Source organism: Rhincodon typus, chromosome 17 (genome assembly GCF_021869965.1).
Source record: "Rhincodon typus isolate 14 chromosome 17, sRhiTyp1.1, whole genome shotgun sequence".
NCBI classification, from domain to species: domain Eukaryota; kingdom Metazoa; phylum Chordata; class Chondrichthyes; order Orectolobiformes; family Rhincodontidae; genus Rhincodon; species Rhincodon typus.
Genome location: NC_063348.1, coordinates 55,767,275 through 55,791,262, shown reverse-complemented (window position 1 = coordinate 55,791,262; position 23,988 = coordinate 55,767,275). Strand labels below are relative to the sequence as shown.

General features: G+C 40.9%; 1 protein-coding gene across 1 annotated transcript in view; it reads left to right on the top strand.

Moving 5' to 3' along the window:
- Positions 1 to 23,988, top strand: part of slc6a5 (solute carrier family 6 member 5) — a 61,709-nt gene that overhangs the window by 19,812 nt on the left and 17,909 nt on the right. The window contains exons 7-11 of the mRNA XM_020518693.2: positions 6,781 to 6,922; positions 7,729 to 7,861; positions 7,977 to 8,111; positions 18,551 to 18,654; positions 18,781 to 18,905. Coding sequence (XP_020374282.2) covers positions 6,781 to 6,922; positions 7,729 to 7,861; positions 7,977 to 8,111; positions 18,551 to 18,654; positions 18,781 to 18,905 — 639 coding nt within the window. The remainder of the gene's footprint in view (positions 1 to 6,780; positions 6,923 to 7,728; positions 7,862 to 7,976; positions 8,112 to 18,550; positions 18,655 to 18,780; positions 18,906 to 23,988) is intronic.

Genomic DNA, 23,988 nt, shown 5'->3' with positions numbered 1-23,988 from the left:
AATATCACACCCTGTTTGATGAGGTGTTGCTGGGGTGTTAATGGCACAATACAGTTAGGATTACTGCTGAACAGCCTTACTGTCCCTAAAAAAAACTAATGAATTGGAATGTCAAATTACTCCATAATATTAAAAATCACATTTTTTTAAAACAAAAGATATTGATGCTCTGTTTTAATGAGATTTCAGCTTTGACCTTAATACCATGTATGACCCAATCACTTTTTTGACTGTCTGTAATTAAAAGTGAAGAATAGTCAGAACATTTTACCTCTTGGTTTATTTTCTGTGAGATTACTTCAATGTGATTGGCTGCTTATCATCTTATTATATGGGCTCCTGGATGTGCCTAGGTTTAGGGTTGGCACAGCGGCTCAGTGGTTAGCACTGCTACCTCACAGTGCTAGGGACCCGGCTTCAATTCTACCCGCGGGCGACTGTCTGTGTGGAGTTTGCACATTCTCCCTGTGCCTGCATGGGTTTCCTTCGGGTGCACCAGTTTCCTCCCACAGTCCAAAGATGTGCAGGCTAGGTGGATTGGCCAGGCTAAATTGCCTGTAGTGTTCAGGAATGTGTGGATTAGATGGGTTATAGGGGCATGAGTCTGGGTGGGATGCTCTGAGAGTCAGTGTGGACTTGTTGGGCCAAAGGGCCTGTTTCCACACTGTAGGGATGTTATGATATTTGATGACATCACTGTTGCTGGATGCCTGGAGAACCCCTTGAATTGGTCCCAGGTTAAAACTACTGCTGGGAAAGGGTAAATCCACATTCAATGAGACTGCTGGATCTTTGTGGACAGATTCCATCCATGTCAGCAGTGAGCGCAGCTCCTTCATTACCAACTGAGATCTGGGCCCATGTGATTGTACAAATTGTTAGAAATGTACCTTTCTTCCTTATGGCATAATTTGAACCATTGAATTAGATTGCCTCTGTTCTATAATAATTCTGTACCTTCGGATTTTTTTTAGCTTCGCAACTTGAACTGGGCATAAAGGATATGATTACCAATGTGCCAGCAAGTTACATCAGTAATAATGTAACAGAAAAGTCAATATGTCAATTGCCACAGTAGCAATGTCTAATAAGCTGTCACACCAATGTTGCCATTGAATATTGGGGTAAATTGACACACTCCCAATGGGGAAACAAGGCTTGGAGGAAGAATGGATGAGAGAATTAGCAGTGATGTGCTGCAGCATAATTACATTCTAATTGCAATGATGAACGTGTAACCTCTTCCTATCTCCAAAGGCCTTTATAGGCACGTCAAATAAGGATGATCTTATTTCAGCTCAGAGGCGTGAGTTTGAATTCAGGCAAGGCTGACAAGATGAAAATATTTCTCTACCAGATGGTAGGGTTTTAAATGGAATTAACCACAATAATCTTAATTTAGCTCCTAATTCATTTGTTCTGACCCTAACATGATACAAATGAATAGTCTTGCTGTCAGGTCTGGGGGTAGGGGCAAGTGAGGAGCTACGTACTTACATTGGCCCAGAAGATGGTGTTTTTATTAATTTGAGCTACTGCTCATTGTTGGAACAAAGTAGACGAGGTCTAATCCTTACCATTCCGGATTTGGATGTTCCTGGTCTTCAAACTGGGTGGACTAAGCTAATCAGAAAGACTTAGTAAAACCAGATCTTCATTTAATGTTCCTGCAGGTGTTCTAACCCAGACTGAAATCTTAATGATGCATCTCATTAATTTATTCACAGAAACAAAATCTTAAAGAATAGGAAAATGAAGGCTGCTAACTTTGGAAAATCACAATGTAATATAAAAGTAATATGGGTTAAACCTAACAGCTGGCAGATAACAGCAGACAGTAATGCATTCCACGTTCTCACTACTCATCTGCAAAAAAAATGCTTTAAGATCAAAGGTAATGCAGAATGACTTTGGTATTGATTTTAATGCATATTTGCATACATAGAAATTTTATTGCTTGTATACATTTTTTAATGCATGCATCATGCTATGCCTGTGCTTTATTACATATTAACACAACTGAACTGGAAAAGTCGGCTTTACAAAATCAGCTGTTTTAATCTGCAATTTGCCTTATCTCATTATTTCACCTTTGATATGAGAAATACAGTACTGTGAGATTATGTCATTTTAATAATGCAAAGTGTATTAGCTTTGACTCAGAAGTGGCACTTTCGGTTCAAAGCTCACTCCAAACAACTGAGGTTGATGCTCCAGTACAGTACTGAGCGAGTGCTGCACCATTGGAAGTACCATCTTTTCGATCAAAATTTAAACCAAGGCCTTGACTGCCTTTTCAGGTGGATGTAATGTTTCCCGTAGTACATTTCAAGGAGGGACAGGAGAGCTTTTCTTGTTATCATGAGCAACATTTACCCCTCAGCTCCTATAATTAAAACAATTTGGCTGGTTATTGCCACATTGCAGTTTCTCACATTCTGCTGTGTGCAAATTAGCTGTTGCACAGCAATACCAATACTTAAAAAAGTAGTTAATTGGTTGTAAAGTACTTTGGGATTTTCTGAGATTGTAAATGGTGTTACATAAATACAAATATTTCTTTGATTGGACAACTTCTATTTTTGAACATCTTGTATCATATTTCTGAACTCTAAGGAAGAGGACCAATTATTGAGATTGTTAAAATTGTACTTAGATTATTGAAGAGAAAGATAACTGAGAGGTTGGATTAAACCAGAAACATGCTGACATTTCATTTTTACAGGGATTTTGATTTTGGTGATTCCATTAGCCTGCAATTAATATCATTTTCATATGTAAATGTACTAATCTATTCAATAATATTAGCAACATTATTGTAAACACACTAAACAGGCTAGCATCTAATTCGTATTTCCAGACATTAATTTAAACGGATTGCTGGATCTGTTAAAGGGATCTTTAGAGAAGCAAATTCAGTACAAATGTGTTAATCCATCATGTCTACATTGTATCAGTAATTTCCATCTTCTGGTGTTTATTACGGGTAAATGATCTGATTTCAATCCAGAAAAAATGGTGTTGAGAAAAGATATGAACAGAATACAAAGTCACTTAGTGCATGACACATTGCTTAACATAGTGCATTACATGGATTTTTCCAAACTGTGTTACATAGTAAATGCTGCATGATAGTTTTTTGTGTTAATATAATGTATACACAGTTTTATATAGAACAGATTGAACTGTGTTACACAATATACATCATGTTGCTACTTGGTATTAATCACATTATGCCATACAATTTTCACCAAACTATATTGTGCCGTACACACACTCCATAACACCATACACCACAATATATGATGTATTATATACTGTTCCAAGATATTTAACACAGTGTGTTACATGGGGTCTAACACACTATGTGTACATACCATATGTATACCATGGTTATACTGCACTGTCATATGGTATATAATACGCATAGTATAATGTGTTTATTACATTATTTGTTTCAAGATACAAAACACACTGTGTTTCAGAGTACGTGCAAAACTGTACCACAATTATATACAGAACTATGTTACACAGAACATATTACATTTGTCAAAAGCAAAATTATGCAGATTCTGGAAATCTGCATTAAAAACAGACAGTTCTGGAGAAAATCAGCAGAATTTGTTCTTTGGATGTGTAGTTAACTTGAAATGTTAACTTCATTTGTCTCTCCACACGCACCATCAGACTGCTGAGTTTCTCCAGCATTTCCTGATTTTGTTATGCTACAATGTATACATAAATTCAATACAAAACTGTGCTGTGCTGCACTATATCTACTGTGGTATGTTACACAGTTCACACAACATTATGCGTTTCCAGTTAACTGGGCATCAATATGTATGGAAACTGCTCGTCATGTTTGAGAACTTGCAAATCAAATGACTATAGAATGCCCTAATTAAGGTTAAATGTTTGCTTTATGTGGTGAACATATGGTATCACCTTTTGGGCATGCTCACCTGTTTAAGCTTGTTGCAAATTTATGCTTAAAATCTCCATGGGAATGTAGGGACAGGGGAACACAGTTTAGCCAATTGTGTCTGTTTCACCATTCAATAAGATCAAGGCTGATCTATAACCTAACCTATCTGGCTTGCTTTTTCCCCATTTTCCTTTTTATCTTTAGTTTCCAAAATTCAAAATACCAATCTCTGATTTAATTGCTGTTTGTAGAAGAGAGCTCCAAATATGTACCACCCATTGCATGCTGAATTGTTTCCTAATTTCACTCCTGTTTTGAATTTGTAAATTATATCCCTAGTCCTAAACTCCCTGAGCAGTGGAAAAAGTTTGTTTGCTCTCCTTAGTATCTTGAGAGTCTTCAACAAGTATTTCCTTCAACCTTCTGAGTTCTGGGGTTACAAAATTATTGGAGTATCCTGGCAAAAATACAATTTAAGTGAACTTCATGAACCTGCAAAGAATACAACTGGTTAAAATTATGCTCCTGAGCTATCACAGATCATTTGCATGTTCCCCACTGCTTCTCCAGCTAATACTTATTTGTTTTTTTGGTTTTTGAGGTCGTCTGCAGTTATTTGGTCAGATTTTGGGTCCCTGTTGAGACTCTTTCATTCAGGAGCCAGCTTACCCGACCAAGTCATCACCCTGAAATACTGCAGATCTGTGCAATGTTGTTAAATATGAAATCACCAAACCTGTTACAGACTAACAAATGGGTTCCAATTTCCAAACACCCATTATCCAACCTTCGAACGAAATCAGCTCAAAAGAAATCCCACTGACCTTTCCCCTTGCCCACAAGGAATTTAGATGATAATTCAGGGTTGAGCTGGTGCTTGATAGAAAGCATCCATCTGGAAATGTTCTGCAGTAGCATAGGCAGCAGAAAATCTCACAGTGAAGTGCGTGAGTGCATCGTCTCTGGTTGCCTCCCAAAAGCATATACATGTTACCATTCCCCATCAGTGAAAGCTGCAACAGAGCTCCACAAGCTACTGCTTACCTGTCAACAAACTCTTCAAGGTAGACAAAAAGGCTTTGGTATACATTTGCATAATTGGCCTCTGGTTGATATTGTCACTGTAGATTTATATCCTTATCATGTTTGTTTTGAATTCATGCAATGTTCCTCCAGCCTTTGACATATTGGAAGGAGCTAACTAAGACCGTTTCCAACAATACAGCCTTTATGTTGCGACAGATTGGGCACTGCTTCATCAAAATCTAAATGCAGGCACTCAGTTAAATGACTTTGTCAAAAAAGACGTATGCATGAGCCGAGTAGTAGGTTTACTTAGGCTTAAGTTTTCTTTCTTCAAACCAGTACCCTTATTCTCTCAAATCCAGTTCACACGTTCAAAGCTTTTACACATAAACAAGGGGTGTCTTTTTGTTGTATGTCTTGGAACTCTGATGCACAAAGGGAACTATATGGTCATGTTTCATATTTGCCTCCAGCTAGCCTGGCATCAAAACTTTGGTGACAAAAGATCAGAGCAATCTGATGGTCTTGAAGGACTGCACTAAAATTAGCCTTACAAAGAAACACATATTGGTACAACTGGTGAAAATACCTGGTTATCTTCAAACTAATACTTACAAGAACTTTCTTGAACTGTACGGTGTGGTAATATTGTAACCAGGGTTATTTGGGGTATCTAAAAGGTCATTGATGAGGCCACTGTTCAGGATGACAAACTCCAGGTAAATCCATCAACAACATAACACAATCTGTGAAAAGAAATGCCACAATGCTTTTCAATATGATTGTCATTCCATAATATTCTTTTTTATGACATCCAATGCATCGTTGATGAAAGCAACAAACCAAACAATGGGCAAACTTATATCATTCCTCTTTTGTGAGATACGTTCAGGGCATCTCTAACAATTCTTACATGAGTCTTGGAGATGCAGCACACTCCCTGAATCCAATTCAAAGGTTAGACCACACAAACTCATACCACACCACTTGTCTATGAGGCAAGTGAGAAAGTGGGTTAAGCGATTGAGCAGAGGACTGTAAGTGGGCATTCTGTTGATATTCTGTAGTCTAGCATAAAACGACAGCTTGAACCTTATGAGAAAAGAAAGCAGTCTGTTCTTTTTTGATGATATGGTGACTTCGATTATCTGTTGAAAGCTAATTATGACCTGTTTCCAACAATACAGCCTTTATGTTGCAACAGATTGGGTACTGCTTCATCAAAATCTAAATGCGGGCACTCGGTTAAATGACTTTGTCAAAAAAGACATGTTTGCCATGAGTTGAGTAGTAGTTTTACCATGTGGGTACTTTAAGCTGTGGAGAGGTAGGTCTAACTACAATATGCTACACAATAAACGTCACACTGTGTCATTCCATACATATCACACTAACCTATGCATGTGTAATTGTGCCTTAAGGTCATATAATTCTGATATATTTCAATTCAATATTTCTCATAAAATTGGTGCAAAAGTGATTTTGCATTCTGATATTCCATGGGAGCACATTCCTGTAAGATTATTCAATATGGAAAACATGATTGAAATAATTAAATTTTGTTAATAACTTGCACAACCCTTATATTAATGCACACAATTTAACAATATTTCGGAATAACTCAGAAGTTATGTCTCAGCGTATTGAAATTCTTTGGACAGTAAGTATTCTCTAGAAGCATTTCCTGCCTTCGGTGCCTTTGTGAGAAATATTGAAGGCTCAAGATGTTAACTTAAATGTTTGCAGATGATGTGGAAAGTCAATAGAATTAGTGGACAGAATCACTCATAACATTAATGCATTAACATCACTTTTTCTTGTTCCAACAGATTCCTGCATAATTGGAGATACCAACAGTGTGCAGATTAAAAATTCAACATTTTGCCTTTCTGCTTTTTCCAATGTCACCATGGTGAACTACACCAGGCCAATAAACAAAACCTTTGTCAGCGGCAGTGAAGAATACTTCAAGTAAGGGAGGGTGCTCAATATGAATGCTATAATTTAGTTCTAAATTGTGAAATACAATGAAATCAAACAGGTCAGTGAGGGAGAAAAGCTGGAGGACTATCTTATCTGGGATCCCATTCTCAGTATTTGAGTGGTTATCTGAACAACCGTATAAACAGAAACCTGGGACCGCTAATGGTGGCTGAGGAATGGTGCGTGGCAAGAAGTCAAATGTAGTAAGAGGAAAATGGAAAACAGGATTTACTGACTAAAAAGTGCAGATGTGTTTAATTACAAAGATCTTCCACAAAATAATAGTTGTGTGGCTATTTTAATTCTGGCAATGCAACCTCTGTTGCACTTGTATTGGAAACTTATGAAAGAAAGTAAAAATATTTGACATTTCAGTCATCTGGATGTCTCCTATCATCAGACTGATTTTAATTGGAGCAATTTACATGAAATGGCCAACCAGATCAAAAGAGGTGAAGCTTAAAACTGAAAGAAACTAGGGGTGGAATTAAATTGCTAAATAACATGCTCGTACTTCATTATATCTACGGTATAAAATCATAGGGACAGACAAATATTGTGTGCTATTGCATTACGCAGGTGAAATTAATTGGCAGTCGATTATATATCTGTGCCAATATTTGTGTCCATTCGATGCAAAATAAAGATGGGGACAGAAATGAAAAGGGTAGCTCAGTCATTACCACCCACTTTAGACAATCACACATCAAGAATTTCCCCTGGTCACCGTATGCATTCATGTGTGTCTTATTTAACTATGCAATACTGTCCTGATTGATATCACCTCTTCACAGGTACTTTGTCTTAAAGATTTCTGACGGGATTGAATATCCTGGGGAAATAAGGTGGGAGTTAGCAATGACTCTGTTACTGGCCTGGATAATTGTCTATCTATCCCTGGCAAAAGGAATAAAATCATCAGGAAAGGTGGGTCATATTATCCTCTCATTTAGCACTTTACCATTTTGTAGTGTTACAGCAGTGATTAGCACCATTTGTTGACTGGAAATAAGCAACTGCAATTTCTGCCCTTTATACACAGGTTGTCTACTTCACGGCCACCTTCCCCTATGTTGTCCTTGTCATCCTTCTAATCCGAGGGATTACTTTGCCGGGTGCTGGAGATGGAATCTGGTACTTCATTACACCCAACTGGGATAAGCTTAAGGATGCTAAGGTGCGAAACTAATCATAATGGTGAACTGTAAAGAGTGCGAGAGACAAGAATGCATGGTTTCGTCAATATTTAACTCAAATTGATGAATGAGATAAACAAGCCATCATTGTTCCTTTGCTCTCAAGCTCCTTCACAAATTTTTTTCCTTTGGACTGCTGTGGGACTGGGGTAGGAGGAACCGCCCAATGCATTGAGTATGCTATTCATCAGGAAAGAAACAATAGTTAAATAGCTCTTTTGTACAGCACAGATATAAGTATTCTGTTGTAAACGAGTGAATATAGTGAGCAAGTAGATGTGCAGAAGAAATAGCATTTAAAAGTAAACTACTTGAATAATACTTTAGAATGGATCTGTTATATTGCTAGTACAATTTTGTTCTGAACATCAAGATCAAGTGAGCTTTTGCCCTTCTGCTCCACGGGAGGTTTCTGTCCTCCCTGAGCTCGCCTTAGGACACCTGAGTTATGGTGTGACAGGTGTACTGCCCCAGTCAAACTCTCCACCTGCCGCTGTCCCCAGAGCGGGTCACGCCCGGCCGCTTCTGACCACAGAAAGATCGAGAGGCCCCGCTTTCACAGTCCTTTGCTCTCAAGCTTGTTCACAAGTCTTTTCCTTTGGACTGCTGTGGGTTTGGGGTAGGAGGAACTGCCCAATACATTGAATATGCTATTCATCAGAAAGAAACAAGCTGACTTTGTTCCTTCTCTTTCAAGCTCCTATATGAAGGGGAGGCGATGGCCTTGTGGTATTATCGCTGGACTGTTAATCCAGAGACCCAGATAATGTTCTGGAGACCTAGGTTTGAATCCCGCTACGGCAGATGGTGGAATTTGAATTCAATAAATATCTGGAGTTAAGAATCTAATGATAACTGTGAATCCATTGCTCTGGTTCACTAATGCCCTTTAGGGAAGCAAACTGCCATCCTTACCTGGTCTGGCCTAAATGTGACTCCAGACCCACAGCAATGTGGTTGATTGTTAACTGCCCTCTGGGCAATTAGAGATGAGCTATAAATGCTGCCTAGCCAGTGATGCTCTCATCCCATGAATGAGTGAAAAAATACAGTTTACAACATTATTACAATCATCACACAACATATCTAAATATATAGTGTGTGAAACACTGTTCACAGTTGCAAATTGTGGTCTTTCTATGGAAAGGGCAAAGTTTCTCTGTTCATCCCATTGTTTTTAACTATTCCCCAGTCAATATTGTCAATCTTTGTTTAATCCCACTTGAACCCACCCCCACCCCCATCTCCCTCATGCACTTTTTCAGCATTTTGCTTTGATGTCCCTCAAAGCCACTGTATGCATTTGCCTTCCTCACCCTGGCATCATGTCCATCACTTGTTAATGATGCTCACATCCCACGATTGAATTAAAAAAAAGGCACGAATGTTGACCCTGCCCAAAAACAGAACAATCAGGGAATACAGGTCAGAGTCAATTTTAATCTGTTCACTGGTGTGATAAAATAGGTTTTACTGTCACTGTTACTCATAGACTTATTTACAATGAATCTGAAATGTTGGTGTCACATTACCTCTTCATGAAATCCCTTAATTGTATCACACCTCACTGGGGTAATATACTAGAAATCAAGCCCTGCTTTTCCCAGAATAATCACAAAATCATATCAAAATACAAAAAGTCCCCAATTTACCTTTCTGATAAACCCAGGCTACCAGAAAACCCAGACTACTTCTCTGTACTTACCAAGAACTACCATTTACTACAAAATATAGATTCCAACTACCGGTAAACAAATATGAACTGTCAACATATAATTCCACTAATTAAAACTCTGATCCCTTTCTGAAACCCCAGTACAGATAGACACAGGCAGGAAAGAAAGCAATGGTGTTATGGATGGAGGGTAGAAAGTACTGGGGAAACAGTTCAATGGCATCAGTCCTCAGGATCCGATGGGTGTTCCCCTTATTAGCCAAGTTCTTCAGATCTCTGATCTCTTTCTTCACTTCTTCACAAGACTCACAGAATTAAGTTTCTGACTTATTGGTTAAAAGCCAGAGTTTACAGCGATTGGTGAGAGAACACAACTCACTTCCGTTAGCTTTGGGTATTTTATTGGATGGGGGAGTTGTAGGAGAGACCACCTCCCCTTCCACAGGTCCAAGGGCTTCTTCCTGTTTCGTTTACGCCCACAAACTGTTTAGCTACCCTGGAACCAATCAAAAAGTTGTCATCAAGGTGATAACCTTTGACACAATTTCTCACAATTCCCACAGCTACTTGTTGTCTCCTCCCATCACTTGCAAAGCAACAGTGTAAACATGACACACAATAAGTTTTAGTAACTTGCTTTTTGAAAGTACAGCAATTCCTTCCTCAGGCCTTTGTTGTAAAGCAGGTCCTTTTCTCAATCTAGTCCACAATCAAAAACAAAGTAAAATAAAAGAAGTTCTTCACAAATGAGGATCAGAGGAAACATCGGTACTTAATATAAAATTGCAGAGAGATTTTTAAATTAGATCATTTTTCTCTCCATTCTATAACAATAAGAACAACTGTTTATCATTGATATTATAAATCTAGTCCCCTTTCTACTATCTAGTATGAAATACGTCAGGATTTGACATGTTGTTCGAAGCTATTGCATATGCCCCTGTGCAATGCTATTTGTAAAATACAGTATATATTTACATGTATATGCATATGGAAACATTATAACCTCGCTATGTGCCTGCCTATATATCAGTATATATGTATATGTTATTGTATGTGTCACTCTTTTGCGGCTTGCTTCCACTAATAATATCTAAACATCCCATTGCGTAACCTGTTGTGGATCGCATAGGTTTATCTCTCCCTATGAGTGACTGAGGTCTAGGTTTCTTCAAAACTCCTTTACTTAAACTAAAGTGCACTCTGCACTTTGAGATAATTCCATCTCTGTCCAGTACAAAGTATTCTAGCTCTTCTGTCAATTTGTTGCTCAAGCATGCTGATGTCATTGTCACATCACTTACCGTACAGTCAGTCTGAACAGGAAAACCTGCGCATGTTAAAAAATATGTAACACAGACGCTGCCAGACCTGATGAGTTTCAACAGCAATTTCTGTTTTAGTTCACCTTATATGCCTGGTTGCACATTCCTGTAGATATAACTACCTGAATATGTGTTCCCAGTCTGGGTGTCTCTCAAGAGAACTTGGTTTAAAGAAGTATGACCATGGTCCCTTAGATATTTATTAAAATAAAAATTGCAGCAAATGCACTTACAATTTCCTGTTGTGTACTAGGCTTTATAAGCTTTTCTGCATGTGTACCACAAAGACATTCTCGTCCAGGGTAATTTCCTTTAATTCAATTACTATGGAGTTTTTTAAATTCATTGGGCAGCATAGGCATGTCATTTGGCATGACATTTTTATTACCCACATCAGATTTCCCTTGAGAAGGCAGGGGTGAGCTGTTTTCTTGTACTACCATAGTGTGCATGGTGGAGGTGGTCCCACGGCGATGTTAGAAAGAGAGTTCCTGGAGTTTGATCTGAGATGTTGAAGGAACATGATATATTTCTAAGTCAGAATCATGTGTGACTTGGAGCAGAAATTGCATTCCTTTCTGATGATTGTTGCGCGGTGTCTATTCGTCTGTTGCCGCAGTGTCTGCATGGTTTTGCCAATATACCATGCCTCAGAGCAGCCTTGCCTGCAGCGTATAAGGTAGACAACTTGGCCAAGTCACATAGATCCCTGAAGGTGTCAGCACAGGTAGACAGGCTGGTGAAGAAAGTGTATGGATGCTTACCTTCATAAGCTGAGGTGTAAGCTATAGGAGCAAGGAGGTCTTACTACAACTTTATTCCACATTGATTAGGCCACAGATGGAATGCTGTGTACAGCTCTGGTTGCCACACTATCAGAAGGACACAAATGCACTGGAGAGATTGCAGAGGCGATTCACAAGGATGTTGCCTGGGAAAAGAAGTCTCACTTATGAGGAGAGCATGAATTGGCTGCGTTTATTTTCCTTGGAGCAGAAGAGACTGAGGGGGCATCTGAAAGGGTTATGCAAAAATAGACAGTGTAGATCATTAGAATCTCTTCTGCACAGCAGATGTTCGAAGAGCAGAGGGCATAAGTTTAAGGTGAGGAGTAAATGACTCCCAGGAGATCTAAGAAACTTTATTTTCACCCAGAGAGCGGTAGAAATAGGGAACATGCTGCCTGAGAAGGTGGTGGTGGCATGTACTGTCACAATATTTAAGAGGCATCTGGATGACTCTTAAAATGCCAGGGAAAGTAGGCTATAGACCAAGTGTAAGTAAATGGGATCAGTATAATTTGGTGTTTGTGGTTAGCATAGACATGGTGGGCCGAAGGGTCTGTTTCCAAGCCTTATAACTTTATGACTCTATACTTCGATGCTCTATCACATACCTGATTTGTGTGTTGGTGGATGGTGGATAGGCTCTATGCAGTCAAGAGGTGATTTTCCATTCTTAAATTCCAGATTTATGACTTCCCGCTGTAGCCTTAATATGTATAGGTGATTGATTCAGTTACATTTTGATCAATTTTGTTAGCAGGGTATTGACAGTACTGTAATTGTGACACTAATATCGTTAAATGTTAATTGGAGGTGGCTGGACGTTATCTAACTGGAACTGGTTTGTGTTTGTTACTTCAGTGGCATGAAAAATATTTTCCACTTATCTTGTTACAAACAAGTTCTTGCTGCATATGGACATGTTTTATCATCTGCTTTATCATATGAGGAATTATAAATGGGTCTCATTCACCACTTCCTACCTCATAGTGGTGGGAAGGTCATAGTTGTATTGGAGATGGAAGTCTGAAGTCTGGAAGTGGTTAAACATTCAAGTAGATTTTTCAAAATAAGCTTCAGAATGCTGAGTAAACCACCACTTGGGGGCATCCCTAAATAGTTTGTGTTTTTACCAGGTGTTGACTCTGATAGCTTCTGTACGTTGATACAAATGAAATTTACCTTTCTTGTTTCATTTCAAAGTAATATAATAAGTTCTATTCTATGTGTCAAATCTTATGTTCACGAGTGATCTGAGACCTTGTCGAAAAAGTATGCTTTTAATAGAAAAAAATATAAAAAACTGCATTTGCAAAAGATGTTAAAATCATATCGTATCTGTTTTAACTTATGAAGGGATTTCAACCAGTTAATCTTTCTCCCGTAGTTCATCGATGGCTGAGGAACAATGAGATTTAAAGTGGATGAAATAAAAATAAGTAGGAGCAGTCACTGTTTAAAAATCAGGGGCCACCCAATTAAAACAGATGAAGTGAAATATTGTTTTCTCTCAGAGGGTCACATGTCTTTGGAACTTTCTTCCTAAACAGGTCGTGGAAGCAGAATTCTTAGTTACATTTAAAGCAGAAGTGGAAAGTTTCTTGTTAAGCAAGGCGTTGAAAGGTTATTTTGTAGATGGGAATGTGAATTTGAGTTTACAATCAGATTTGGCATGACTTTATCGAACAGGCAAGAGGGGCTGAATAGTCTCCTGCTCCCAATACATTTACTTGTTACTATTCATTACAAATACAAAGCAAAAGCGCCCAACAGATTTTTAATGTTTAATTTTCCAATTACCATGTATTATGACACCATGAAACTTACACATTTTAAGAGTCACTTTGTTAAGGAGATCAGTTGAATAGGTGAGAGGCAGACTTGGTTCAGGAACCTGTCAACATCTTGTGCTACCTTCTTTCAGATAGTTTATTTGCCCATTTACTTTCTGTTTGGAGCACAATTGTTTGTGGATGCTTGCAATTCTCTTTTTTTAAAAGTAGACTATCTCTTCATTTCACCGTCTCATATTGTTTTAGCTGTGGTTGTGGTAGTTGTGGTAGTGAAAGTCAAATTCGTCTTGAATTATATATCAATTCTAACAACACCAAGCCATTCCCACATCACTTCCTCAAGTGGAATTGTTGATCCAAGTCTGGAAAGTTGAAAATCTTTCTATCTCAAATACTTGTCAGCCCTCAGTTGAGTCATTATCATAGTCAAAGAGTCATAAAGTTTACGGCATGGAAACAGGCCCTTTGGCCCAACTAGTCCATGCCATTCGGTTTTTACAATTAATATAGTACCAGTTGCCTGTGTTTGGTCCACATCCCTCCATACCTGGAATTAAGAATCTACTGACCATCATGAAATCATTGTTGATCGTCGGAAAAAGCCATCTGGTACATTAATGTTCTTCAGGGAAGGAAATCCAACACCTTCACCTTGTCTGGCTGACATGTGACTCCAGACCCACAGCAATATGGTTGACTCTCAACTGCCCTCTGAAATGGCCTAGCAAGCTATTCATTTGTACCAGCTGCTACAAACTCTGAAAGAAATGAAACCAGATGGATCACCTAGCATCGACCTAGGCACCGGAAAAGACAATGGCGGAAACAGCCTTGTTGACCCTGCAAAGTCCTCCCCACTAACATCTGGGGGCTAGTACCAAAATTGGGAGAGCTGTCTCACAGATTAGTTAAGCAACAGCCTGGCATAGTCATACTCACAGAATCATACCTGACAGACAATGTCCCAGACAGCACCATCACCATCTCTCGATATGTCTTGTCTCACCAGCAGGACAGACCCTATAGAGGTGGTGGCACAGTGGGATACAGTCGGGAGGGTGTTGCTCTAGGAGTCCTCAACATTGACTCCAGACCCCATGAAGTCTCATGGCTTCAGATTAAGCATGGGCAAGGAAACCTCCTGCTGATTACCACGTATGTCCTCCCACAGTTGATGAATCGATACTCCTCCATGTTGAATAACACTTAGAGGAAGCACTGAGGATGGCAAGGGCACAAAATGTACTCCGGGTGGGGGATTTCAATGTCCACCGTCAAGAGTGGCTCGGCAGCGACACTACTGATCGTGCTGGTCGGGTCCTAAAGGACATAGCTGCTAGACTGGGTCTGCGGCAGGTGGTGAGGGAACCAACAAAAGGGAAAAACATACTTGACCTCATCCTTACCAATCTGCCAGCTGCAGTTACATCTGTCCATGACAGTATCGGTAAGAGTGACCACCGCACAGTCCTTGTGGAGACGAAGCCTCACCTTCATATTGAGAACAACTTCCATCGTGTTGTGTGGCACTATCATTGTGTTAAATAGGACAGACTTCAAACGGATCTAGCAACTCAAGACTGGCATCCATGAGACGCTGTGGGCCATCAACAGCAGAATTGTACTTCAGCACAATCTGTAACCTCATGGCCCGGCATATCCCCCACTCAACCATTAGCATCAAGCCAGGGGATCTAACCTGAAGAGTGCAGGAGCTCATGCCAGGAGCAGCACCAGCATACCTGAAGATGAGGTATCCACCTGGTGAAGCCACCAAACAGGACTACTTGCATGTCAAACACCGAAAGCGGCAAGTGATAGACAGAGCTAAGCAATCCCACAACCAACGGATCAGATCTAAGCTCTGCAGTCCTGCCACATCCAGTCGTGAATGATGGTGGATAATTAAACAACTCACTGGAGGAGGAGCCTCCACAAATATCCCCATCCTCAATGATGGAAGAGCCCAGCGCATCAGTGCAAAAGATAAGGCTGAATCTTTTGTAGCAATCTACAGATAGAAATGCCAAGCATTGCAAACAATTCAATTCACTCCATGTGACATCAAGAAATGGTTGGAGACATTGGATACAGAAAAGGCTACGGGCCCTGACAATATTCCAACAATAGTACAGAAGACTTGTCTCCAGAACTTACTGCTCCCCTAGCCAAACTGTTCCAGTACAGTTACAACACTGATATCTACCCAACAATGTGGAAAATTGCCCAAGTTTGTCTGTACATTAAAAGCAGGAAAAATCCAACCCGGCCAATTACCGCCCCATCAGTCTCCTCTCGATCGTCAGTAAAGTGATGGAAGGTGTCATCAACAGTGCGATCAAGCAGCACCTGCTCAGCAATAACCTGCTCAGTGATGCCCAGTTGGGATTCCGCCAGGGCCACTAGCTCCTGATCTCATTACAGCCTTGGTTCGAACATGGACAGAAGAGATGAATTCCAGAGGTGAGGTGAGAGTGACAGCCTTTGATATCAAGGCTGCATTCGACCGAGTGTGGCATCAAGGAGCCCTAGCAAAACTGGAATCAATGGGTATCAGGAGGCAAACACTCCGGTGATTGGAGTCATACCTGACACATAGGAAGATGGTCGTGGTTGTTGGAGGTCAGTCATCTCAGCTGCAGGACATCTCTGCAGGAGTTCCTCAGGGTAGTGTCCTTGGCCCAACCATCTCCAGCTGCTTCATCAATGATCTTTCCTCCATCATGAGGTCAGAAGTGGAGATGTTTGCTGATGATTGCACAATGTTCAGCACTATTCGTGACTCCTCTATTACTGAAATAGTCCATGTTCAAATGCAACAAGATGTGGACAATATCCAGGCTTGGGCAAGTGACATTTGCACTACACAAATACCAGGCTATGACCATCACCAATAAGAGACAATCTAACCACCGCCCCTTGACATTCAATGGTGTTACCATCAGTGAATCCCCCACTATCAACATCCTGGGGGCTATCATTGACCAGAAACTCAAATGGACTCACCACATAAAAACAGTAACAACAAGAGCAGGTCAGAGGCTAGGAATACTGCAGCGAGTAACTCACCTCCTGACTCCTCAAAGCCTGTCCACCATCCAGAAGGTACAAGTCAGGAGTGTGATGGAATACTCCCCACTTGCCTGGATGAGTGCAGCCCCAACAACACTCAAGAAGCTTGACACCATCCAGGACAAAGCAGCTAGCTTAATTGGCACCACATCCACAAACATTCACTCCCTCCACCACTGCCACTCAGTAGCAGAAGTGTGTACTATCTACAAGATGCACTGCAGAAATTCACCAAAGATCCTCAGACAGCACCTTCCAAGTGCATGAACACTTCCATCTAGAAGAACAAGGACAGCAGACACATGGGAACACCATCACCTTCAAGTTCCCCTCCAAGTCACTCACCATCCTGACTCAGAAATATATCACCGTTTCTTCACTGTCGCTGGGTCAAAATCCTGGAAGTCCCACACTTAGGGCATTCTGGGTCAACCTACAGCAGGTGGACTGCAACGGTTCAAGAAGGTAGCTCACCACCACCTTCTCAAGGGCAACTAGGGGTGGTCAATAAATGCTAGCTAGCCAGTGACGCCCACATCCCACAAATGAATAAAAAAATGCCTATCCCATTAATGTACCTGTCCAAATGTTTCTTAAATGACAAAATTGTACTCACCCCCAGCACTACCTCTGGCAGTCCTTTCCAGACCCTCTGTGTGAAAGAATTGTCCCCCTGGACCTTTTTATATCTCTTCCCTCTCACATTAAACCTATGCTGTCTAGTTTTAGACCCTCCTACTATGGGGAAAAGCTGTTGGTTATCTACTTTATCTGTGCCTCTGATGATATTATAGACCTCTATAATGTCACCCCTCAGTCTCCTACGGTCCCAGCTTATCCAGCATCTCCTTATAAATTCAGTCCAGTCCAGGTAGCATCCTAGTAAATCTTTTCTGCACTGTTTCCAGTTTAATTATATCCTTTCTATAGTAGGGCGACCAGAATTGCATGTAGTATTCCAAATGTGGCCTTACCAACATCTTGTACAACTGCAACAAGATGTCCTAATTCCTATTCTCAATGCTCTGACAGACAAAAGCAAGCATGCTTGAAAACAAGCAAGAAAGCCTTCTTCACCGCCTTGTATAACCGTGACTCCACTTTTGAGGAGCTATTAACCTGTGCCCCTTCATCTCTTTGTTCTATAACACACGCAGGGCCCTATCATTGACTGTGTAGGTCCTGCCCTGATTTGACCTACCAAAATGCAACACATTGCATTTATCAAAAATAAAATCCATCTGCCATTCCTCAGCCCACTGGCCCAGTTGATCAAGATCTCACTGCATTCCCAGATAACCTTCTTCATTGTCCACTGTACTGTACTATATAAGTAGCTTACTTCTCCTTCTTTTCCCCTTTAAGAGTTGCAGTTATCTCTTTCTTGAATTGTGGCTCATCTTCCCATCTGCAAAATTCAGACTCTGAGATGGCAGGTCCTGTCCTTAGATAACAAGGTGTAGAGCTGGATGAATACAGCAGGTCCTGTCCTTATTTTCTTTGACAGATCACTTCTCCTAATGGATTCATGGTGGAATTCCTCAATTTGGAATCTGTTCATCATGATTGCCAAATTTAATCCAATATTTCTTTATGTGACTCAGTGTTAAACTGATCTTCCTATGAAGTACAAGGAGATGTTTTATTATGTTAATGGCACTATATAAATATAAGTTGTTGTTACAATGGCACTATATAAATATGAGTTGTTGTTACCATGCAATCTTAATTTAGTAAAAATCACAGCTCTGTCTCTGTTTGTTCCAACAGGTGTGGAAAGATGCAGCAACTCAAATTTTCTTTTCTCTCTCTGCTGCCTGGGGAGGACTGATAACACTCTCCTCATACAACAAGTTCCACAATAACATTTACAGGTAAGCTGGAAGATGCTCCATCTGCTCGCTCCTCACTCGGCGGGTGTCAGTTTTTAGGAGCAGTTACCATCCTGCACGTGGGCGGTGAGCTTTTTGTAACTGCTGTTCTTCTCCACCTTCCTCCAGGGACACTCTGTTAGTGACTTGTGCCAACAGTGCCACAAGTGTCTTTGCAGGCTTCGTCATCTTCTCAGTCATTGGCTTCATGGCCAAGGAACTTAAAGTTCCCATCACCGAGGTTGCAGATGAAGGTAATTTCAATGTTAATGCTTTGGGTACTTTGAAACACTTATACTGTACTCGTGTGCCAACCTTACCACTTACTAGAGGCTGTTACTTATTCACATACCACAGTTAGCCCTCCACACTTGGAATCATAGAATCCCTACAGTGTGAAAGCAGGCCATTTGGCCCATCAAATTCACACTGCACATCTTTGGGGAGCAAATCAGAGCAGCCAGAAGAAACCAATGCAGACACGGGGAGAATGTGAAAACTCCACAGACAGCCGTCTGAGGCTGGAATTGATCCTGGGTCCCTGGCGCTGTGAGGCAGCAGTGCTAACCACTGAGTCACCGTGCCACGCAGTTGCTGTACCACAGGGGCCATTCATTTGTGATAATTGTGACAGAAAGCATCAGCAGTTACAATATTGTGAGGGGCATCATGATTTACTCCAATAATCTGACATCCAGCATTACTCTCACACTTCAGGTGGGCTGCAAATGGTACAATGGCAATGTAGCTGGATTAGTAACCCAGAGGCCATGTAATGTTCTGGGGGAGCGGGTTCAAATCCCAACCCTAGCATTTGGTGGAATTGAAATTCAGTTAATAAATCTGGAGCGTGAAGTCACTCACAGTGACCTAATCAAGTACACATCTGGTTCAATAATATCCTTGAGTGAAAGAATTGCAGCATCGTGACAGAGCAGAAGGAAGGCAATTTGTCCATTGTGTCTGTGCTAATCTCCTGCCTTTTCCCCATATCTCAGCGCACTATTTCAATCCAAATAATCATCCGATGCTCTTTTGAACATTTCAATTGAACCTGCCTCCACCAGATATCCAGGCAGTGCATTCCAGATCCTAGCTACGTGTTGGGTGAATAATTTCCTTCTCACCTCACCCTTGAGTACCACCCTTTCCCAGTCTGGTCTACATGTGACTCCAGACCCACAGCAATGTAGTTGACTTTTAACTGCCCGCTAATGTCCTGGCAAACCAATCAATTCAAGTGAAGTTAGTGATGTGAAATAAATGCTGACACTTGCCAAGTGTTGCCCACATTCCATGAAAGAAAAAGGTATACACAAACACACATCTCGAACAACATGTAGTCTGGCACAGTGGTTACATTGTCAGTCTAGTAATTTTTAGATGTGAATTAATGATCATGGTAACTAAGCAGTTTAAATTCAGTTAGCTAAGTTAATCTGGAATGGACATTTAACACCAGTAATAGTGATCATTAAACTACCATGTTCTCAGTTTAATCGAGGAAGTTCTGAGAAAGGGTCACCGGACCCGAAACCTTAACTCTGTTTTTTTCCTTCACAGATGCTGCCAGACGTGCTGAGCTTTTCCAGCAATTTCTGTTTTGTTTCCTGATTTACAGCATCTGCAGTTCTTTCGTTTTTTATTTTATATTCTCAGTAAAACCTGTCATAGAGTCATTGTGATTGAAATGAGATTGGCCAGGTGGATCTTCTTGTGTATGAAATTCCTGATTGAGACAGTTAACCTGGGCCAGTCAGGGAGCCCTGGCTGACAGGTATAAACAGGAGTCTCAGGGAGACTTCTCACTCTAGGGACTGACTCTGAGCTAGCAGGTCAGAGTCCATGTGCAAGTAAATGAAGGGTGACTTGGTGATGGGATATTAGCCTCTATGCAGTTATTTCAGAATACCTATAATAGAGATAGAGGCTATTTGGCCCATAGAGTGCACTGACCCTCTGAAGAGCAACCCAGCCAGACCCTGTAACATTGCATTTCACATGGCTAATCCACCTAGCCCACAAATCCCTGGACACTAAAGACAATTGAGCATAGCCAATGTGCATCATAGGGCTGTGGGAAGAAAACAGAGGACCTGTTCAAAATCCACACAGACACAGGGAGAAGGTGCAAACACCACGCAGAGTCACCTAACACTGGAATTGAACCTGGCTCCCTGGTGCCTTGAGGCAGGAGTGCTAACCACAGTTTCACCAATTCCCTGTAAGGAAGGGTGTCAAGTTGATTCTTAACTGCTGTCTGAACTGGCCTATGATTCTATTCCAGAAAAGTACAATACAATGGACTACCAGACATGACAAAGGCACACTATACTCAGTGAACTTTGCAAATTTGCCCTCTCTGTTGAGCGAAATCAATGGGGCTCCCCACAGACCAGTGAAGCAACAGTTTGACAGAGTGTAATCACAGTATAATATCTCACAGGCAATGTTCCAGACAGCTCCATCGCTAGTCCTGGGTACGTCTTGTCCCAGCAGCTGAACAGACCCAATGGTATGCAGTCAGAAGCCTCTTGAAATCCTCAACATTGACTCCATGCCCCATGGAGTTTCGTAACATCGAGTCAAACACAGCCCAGTGATTTGCTGTTGAATGTCACTTAGCACCATCCCTCACCATTCCATCATGTTGAGCATCATTTTGAAGAAGAACTGAGAGTTACAAGGGAACATTCTGCTGCCTGGATGGGAGAACTTCAATCTCCATCACCAACAGTGGCTCAGTAACACGTCTACTGATGGGACTGTATGAGTCATGAATGATAAAGCTAGGGGGCTGGTTGGTAGTCTGTGACACAAGATGAGAGATGAAAAAAAACGAAAACACCTATTTCATTCATCCTTGCTAATCTATGGCAGATGGACCATTATGTAATAATATTAATAGGACTTAAGTGGAGACCACATTCCATCTTCACATTGAAGATACCCACCATTATGTTGTGTGGCACTAGTTCTGTGCTATGTGGGATAGATCCAGAACAGATCTAGCGATTGACAGCTGGGCATCCATGAACAGCAATGAGCTGTAAGCAGCAGCAGGACTGTATTCAACCACAACCTACAACCTGATAGCCTGTCCCATCCTCCAGTTCAGCATCACCATCAAGCCAAGGGATCAACACAAGTTCAATGAGGATTGTCAGAAAGCATGCTGGGAACATGACCACGCATATTTAAAACTGAGATGCCAACCTTATGAAGGCTAGAAGAAAAGATGAATTCTTCAGCATATTTCAGGATCAAGGATGACTTGCTTCCACTCTGCTTTATTGGATTCTGAGATGGCTAGTAAGTCCAGTGCACAATCTGCAGTTACTGCCACATGTATGGCAGGTGGTTTTTGGAGGCTTGTGTGCTCCCTCCATTGACTTTATTTCTGCTCTATATATTTCCAGACAGGTTTGTTTGATGTCTTCAGGGTTGGTTGAGAGACATCCTTAAAATATTTCTGTTATCCTACTGCCACAACTGATTTCCAAGCCAGGTCAATAGAGGCTTCCAAAACTTTTCCAAACTTTTCAAAATCATAAGTGGGATGTGGGTTGGATGGAGTAATTAGGGAGAAACTCTTCCAATTTGTAAAAGGAACAAGAATGAGCGTGCCTATATTTAATACATTTTGCAAAAGAAGCAAGCATGACATGAGAAAAAAACTCAGCAAATGCAATATGGAATGCACTGCCTTGAAGTGTGGAGGAGAGAGGTTCACTGAGGCATTCAAGAGGGAAGTGGATGATTATTTGGATAAAATGAAGGTGCAAGATTATGGAGAAAAAGCACGATATTGGCTCTAGTTAATGATGCTCATTTGAAGAGCTGATTTAGAGATGATGGACCTCTTTTGCACTGTAATACTTCTCTCATTCTTAGCAGTTGCTTTGGGAGTCTGCTGTCAGATGTACAGATGACATGTAGAGCTGGTTTTCAGTCAATCATGCTTCAATGTTGGGTACATTGGCTTGGAAACGATGTAACTGTGGTATCTCCTTTCTTGCTGCCAGATTTTGAGGATCTTACAGAGTCTGGTGATGCTTCCATTGCTGTGGATGATCTAAGTCACCACAGGCTACAGGAGTATGTGGATCACTGCAGCTTGGTAAATCTTGATCCAAATCTCAGTTTTAAGATAAAAACCAAAAGAACTGCAATGCTGTAAATCAGGAACAAAAACCGAAGTTGCTGAAAAAGCTCAGCAGGACTGGCAGCATCTGTGAAGAAGAATCAGAGTTAACAGAATTGTTTTAAGGTCTTAGTTCTCAAATAACCTCCTCCTCAATGGACCAAAAGTTGAGATGTCACAATGGCAACAATAATAAATCTATGTCTGCTTTTGGCAAGGGAAGGCTCTCAAGATATGGTAAATGGTTCATGTTTTCCAGCTCCTCGCTGTTGATTTTAATCAATGGGGGAAACAGTGCTTTGCAATGGAGCTGGTTGGAAGAAGACTTTTGTTTTTGAGGAGTTTAGTGAAAGTCTCATTATCTCAGGGTTGACAATAATCTGGAGCTGAGTTTGTGATTGAGTGCACCCACAAGGTTCCTGCCTGTTCTGTTGATTATCTTCATGCCAGCAGAGGACTTTCTGGAGCTGTAGCAATGCAGTGAGGAAAATCGAGAAGAGAATTGGTGCAGTGATGCAGCCTTGTTTGACTCCAGCTTTCACTGAGATGGGGTTTGTGACAGTTCTGTTGCTGAGAAAAATATTTTCATTGCAATGGATAAGGTGAAAATTTCATAAGTTTGGCATATCTGCCCATGAATGGTGGCACAATATTTAAACAAGTAACTGGGTGCAGAAGTGCCTATGACATCCTCATTCTCAATGTCGACAGAGTCCAACATGTGAATGCTAAAGAGAAACCTGAAAGGTTTGCAACAAACATGGAGAATGGAGGAGAAGCACAGCTGGTGCGGCAGCATCTGTAAAGAGAGGAACGGAGTTAACATTTCTAGTTTCTTGGCTCTTCTTCTCTGTCTTCAACTAGAAGTGCTGAGTGGATGGTCCATCTTCTGCCATAAGCCTCTAAGAAATAGGAACAGGAGTAGACTGTTCAGGGCCTGCTCCAACATTCAATAGTATCATAACTGACCCGACATTGCTCACGTCCTCTTTCTTGCCCTTTCCCTGTAGCTCTTAATTCCCCAACTAATCAAGGAACTATCACTCTCAGCCTTATATATATACACAAGAACTCTGCCCCGCAGCTCTCTGTGGCAAAGAGTTCTAAAGACTCACAACCCTCTGAGAGAAGAAATTTCTTCTCATCTCGGTCTTAAATTAGTGCCCCTTCATTCTGAAACTATGCTGTCTTGC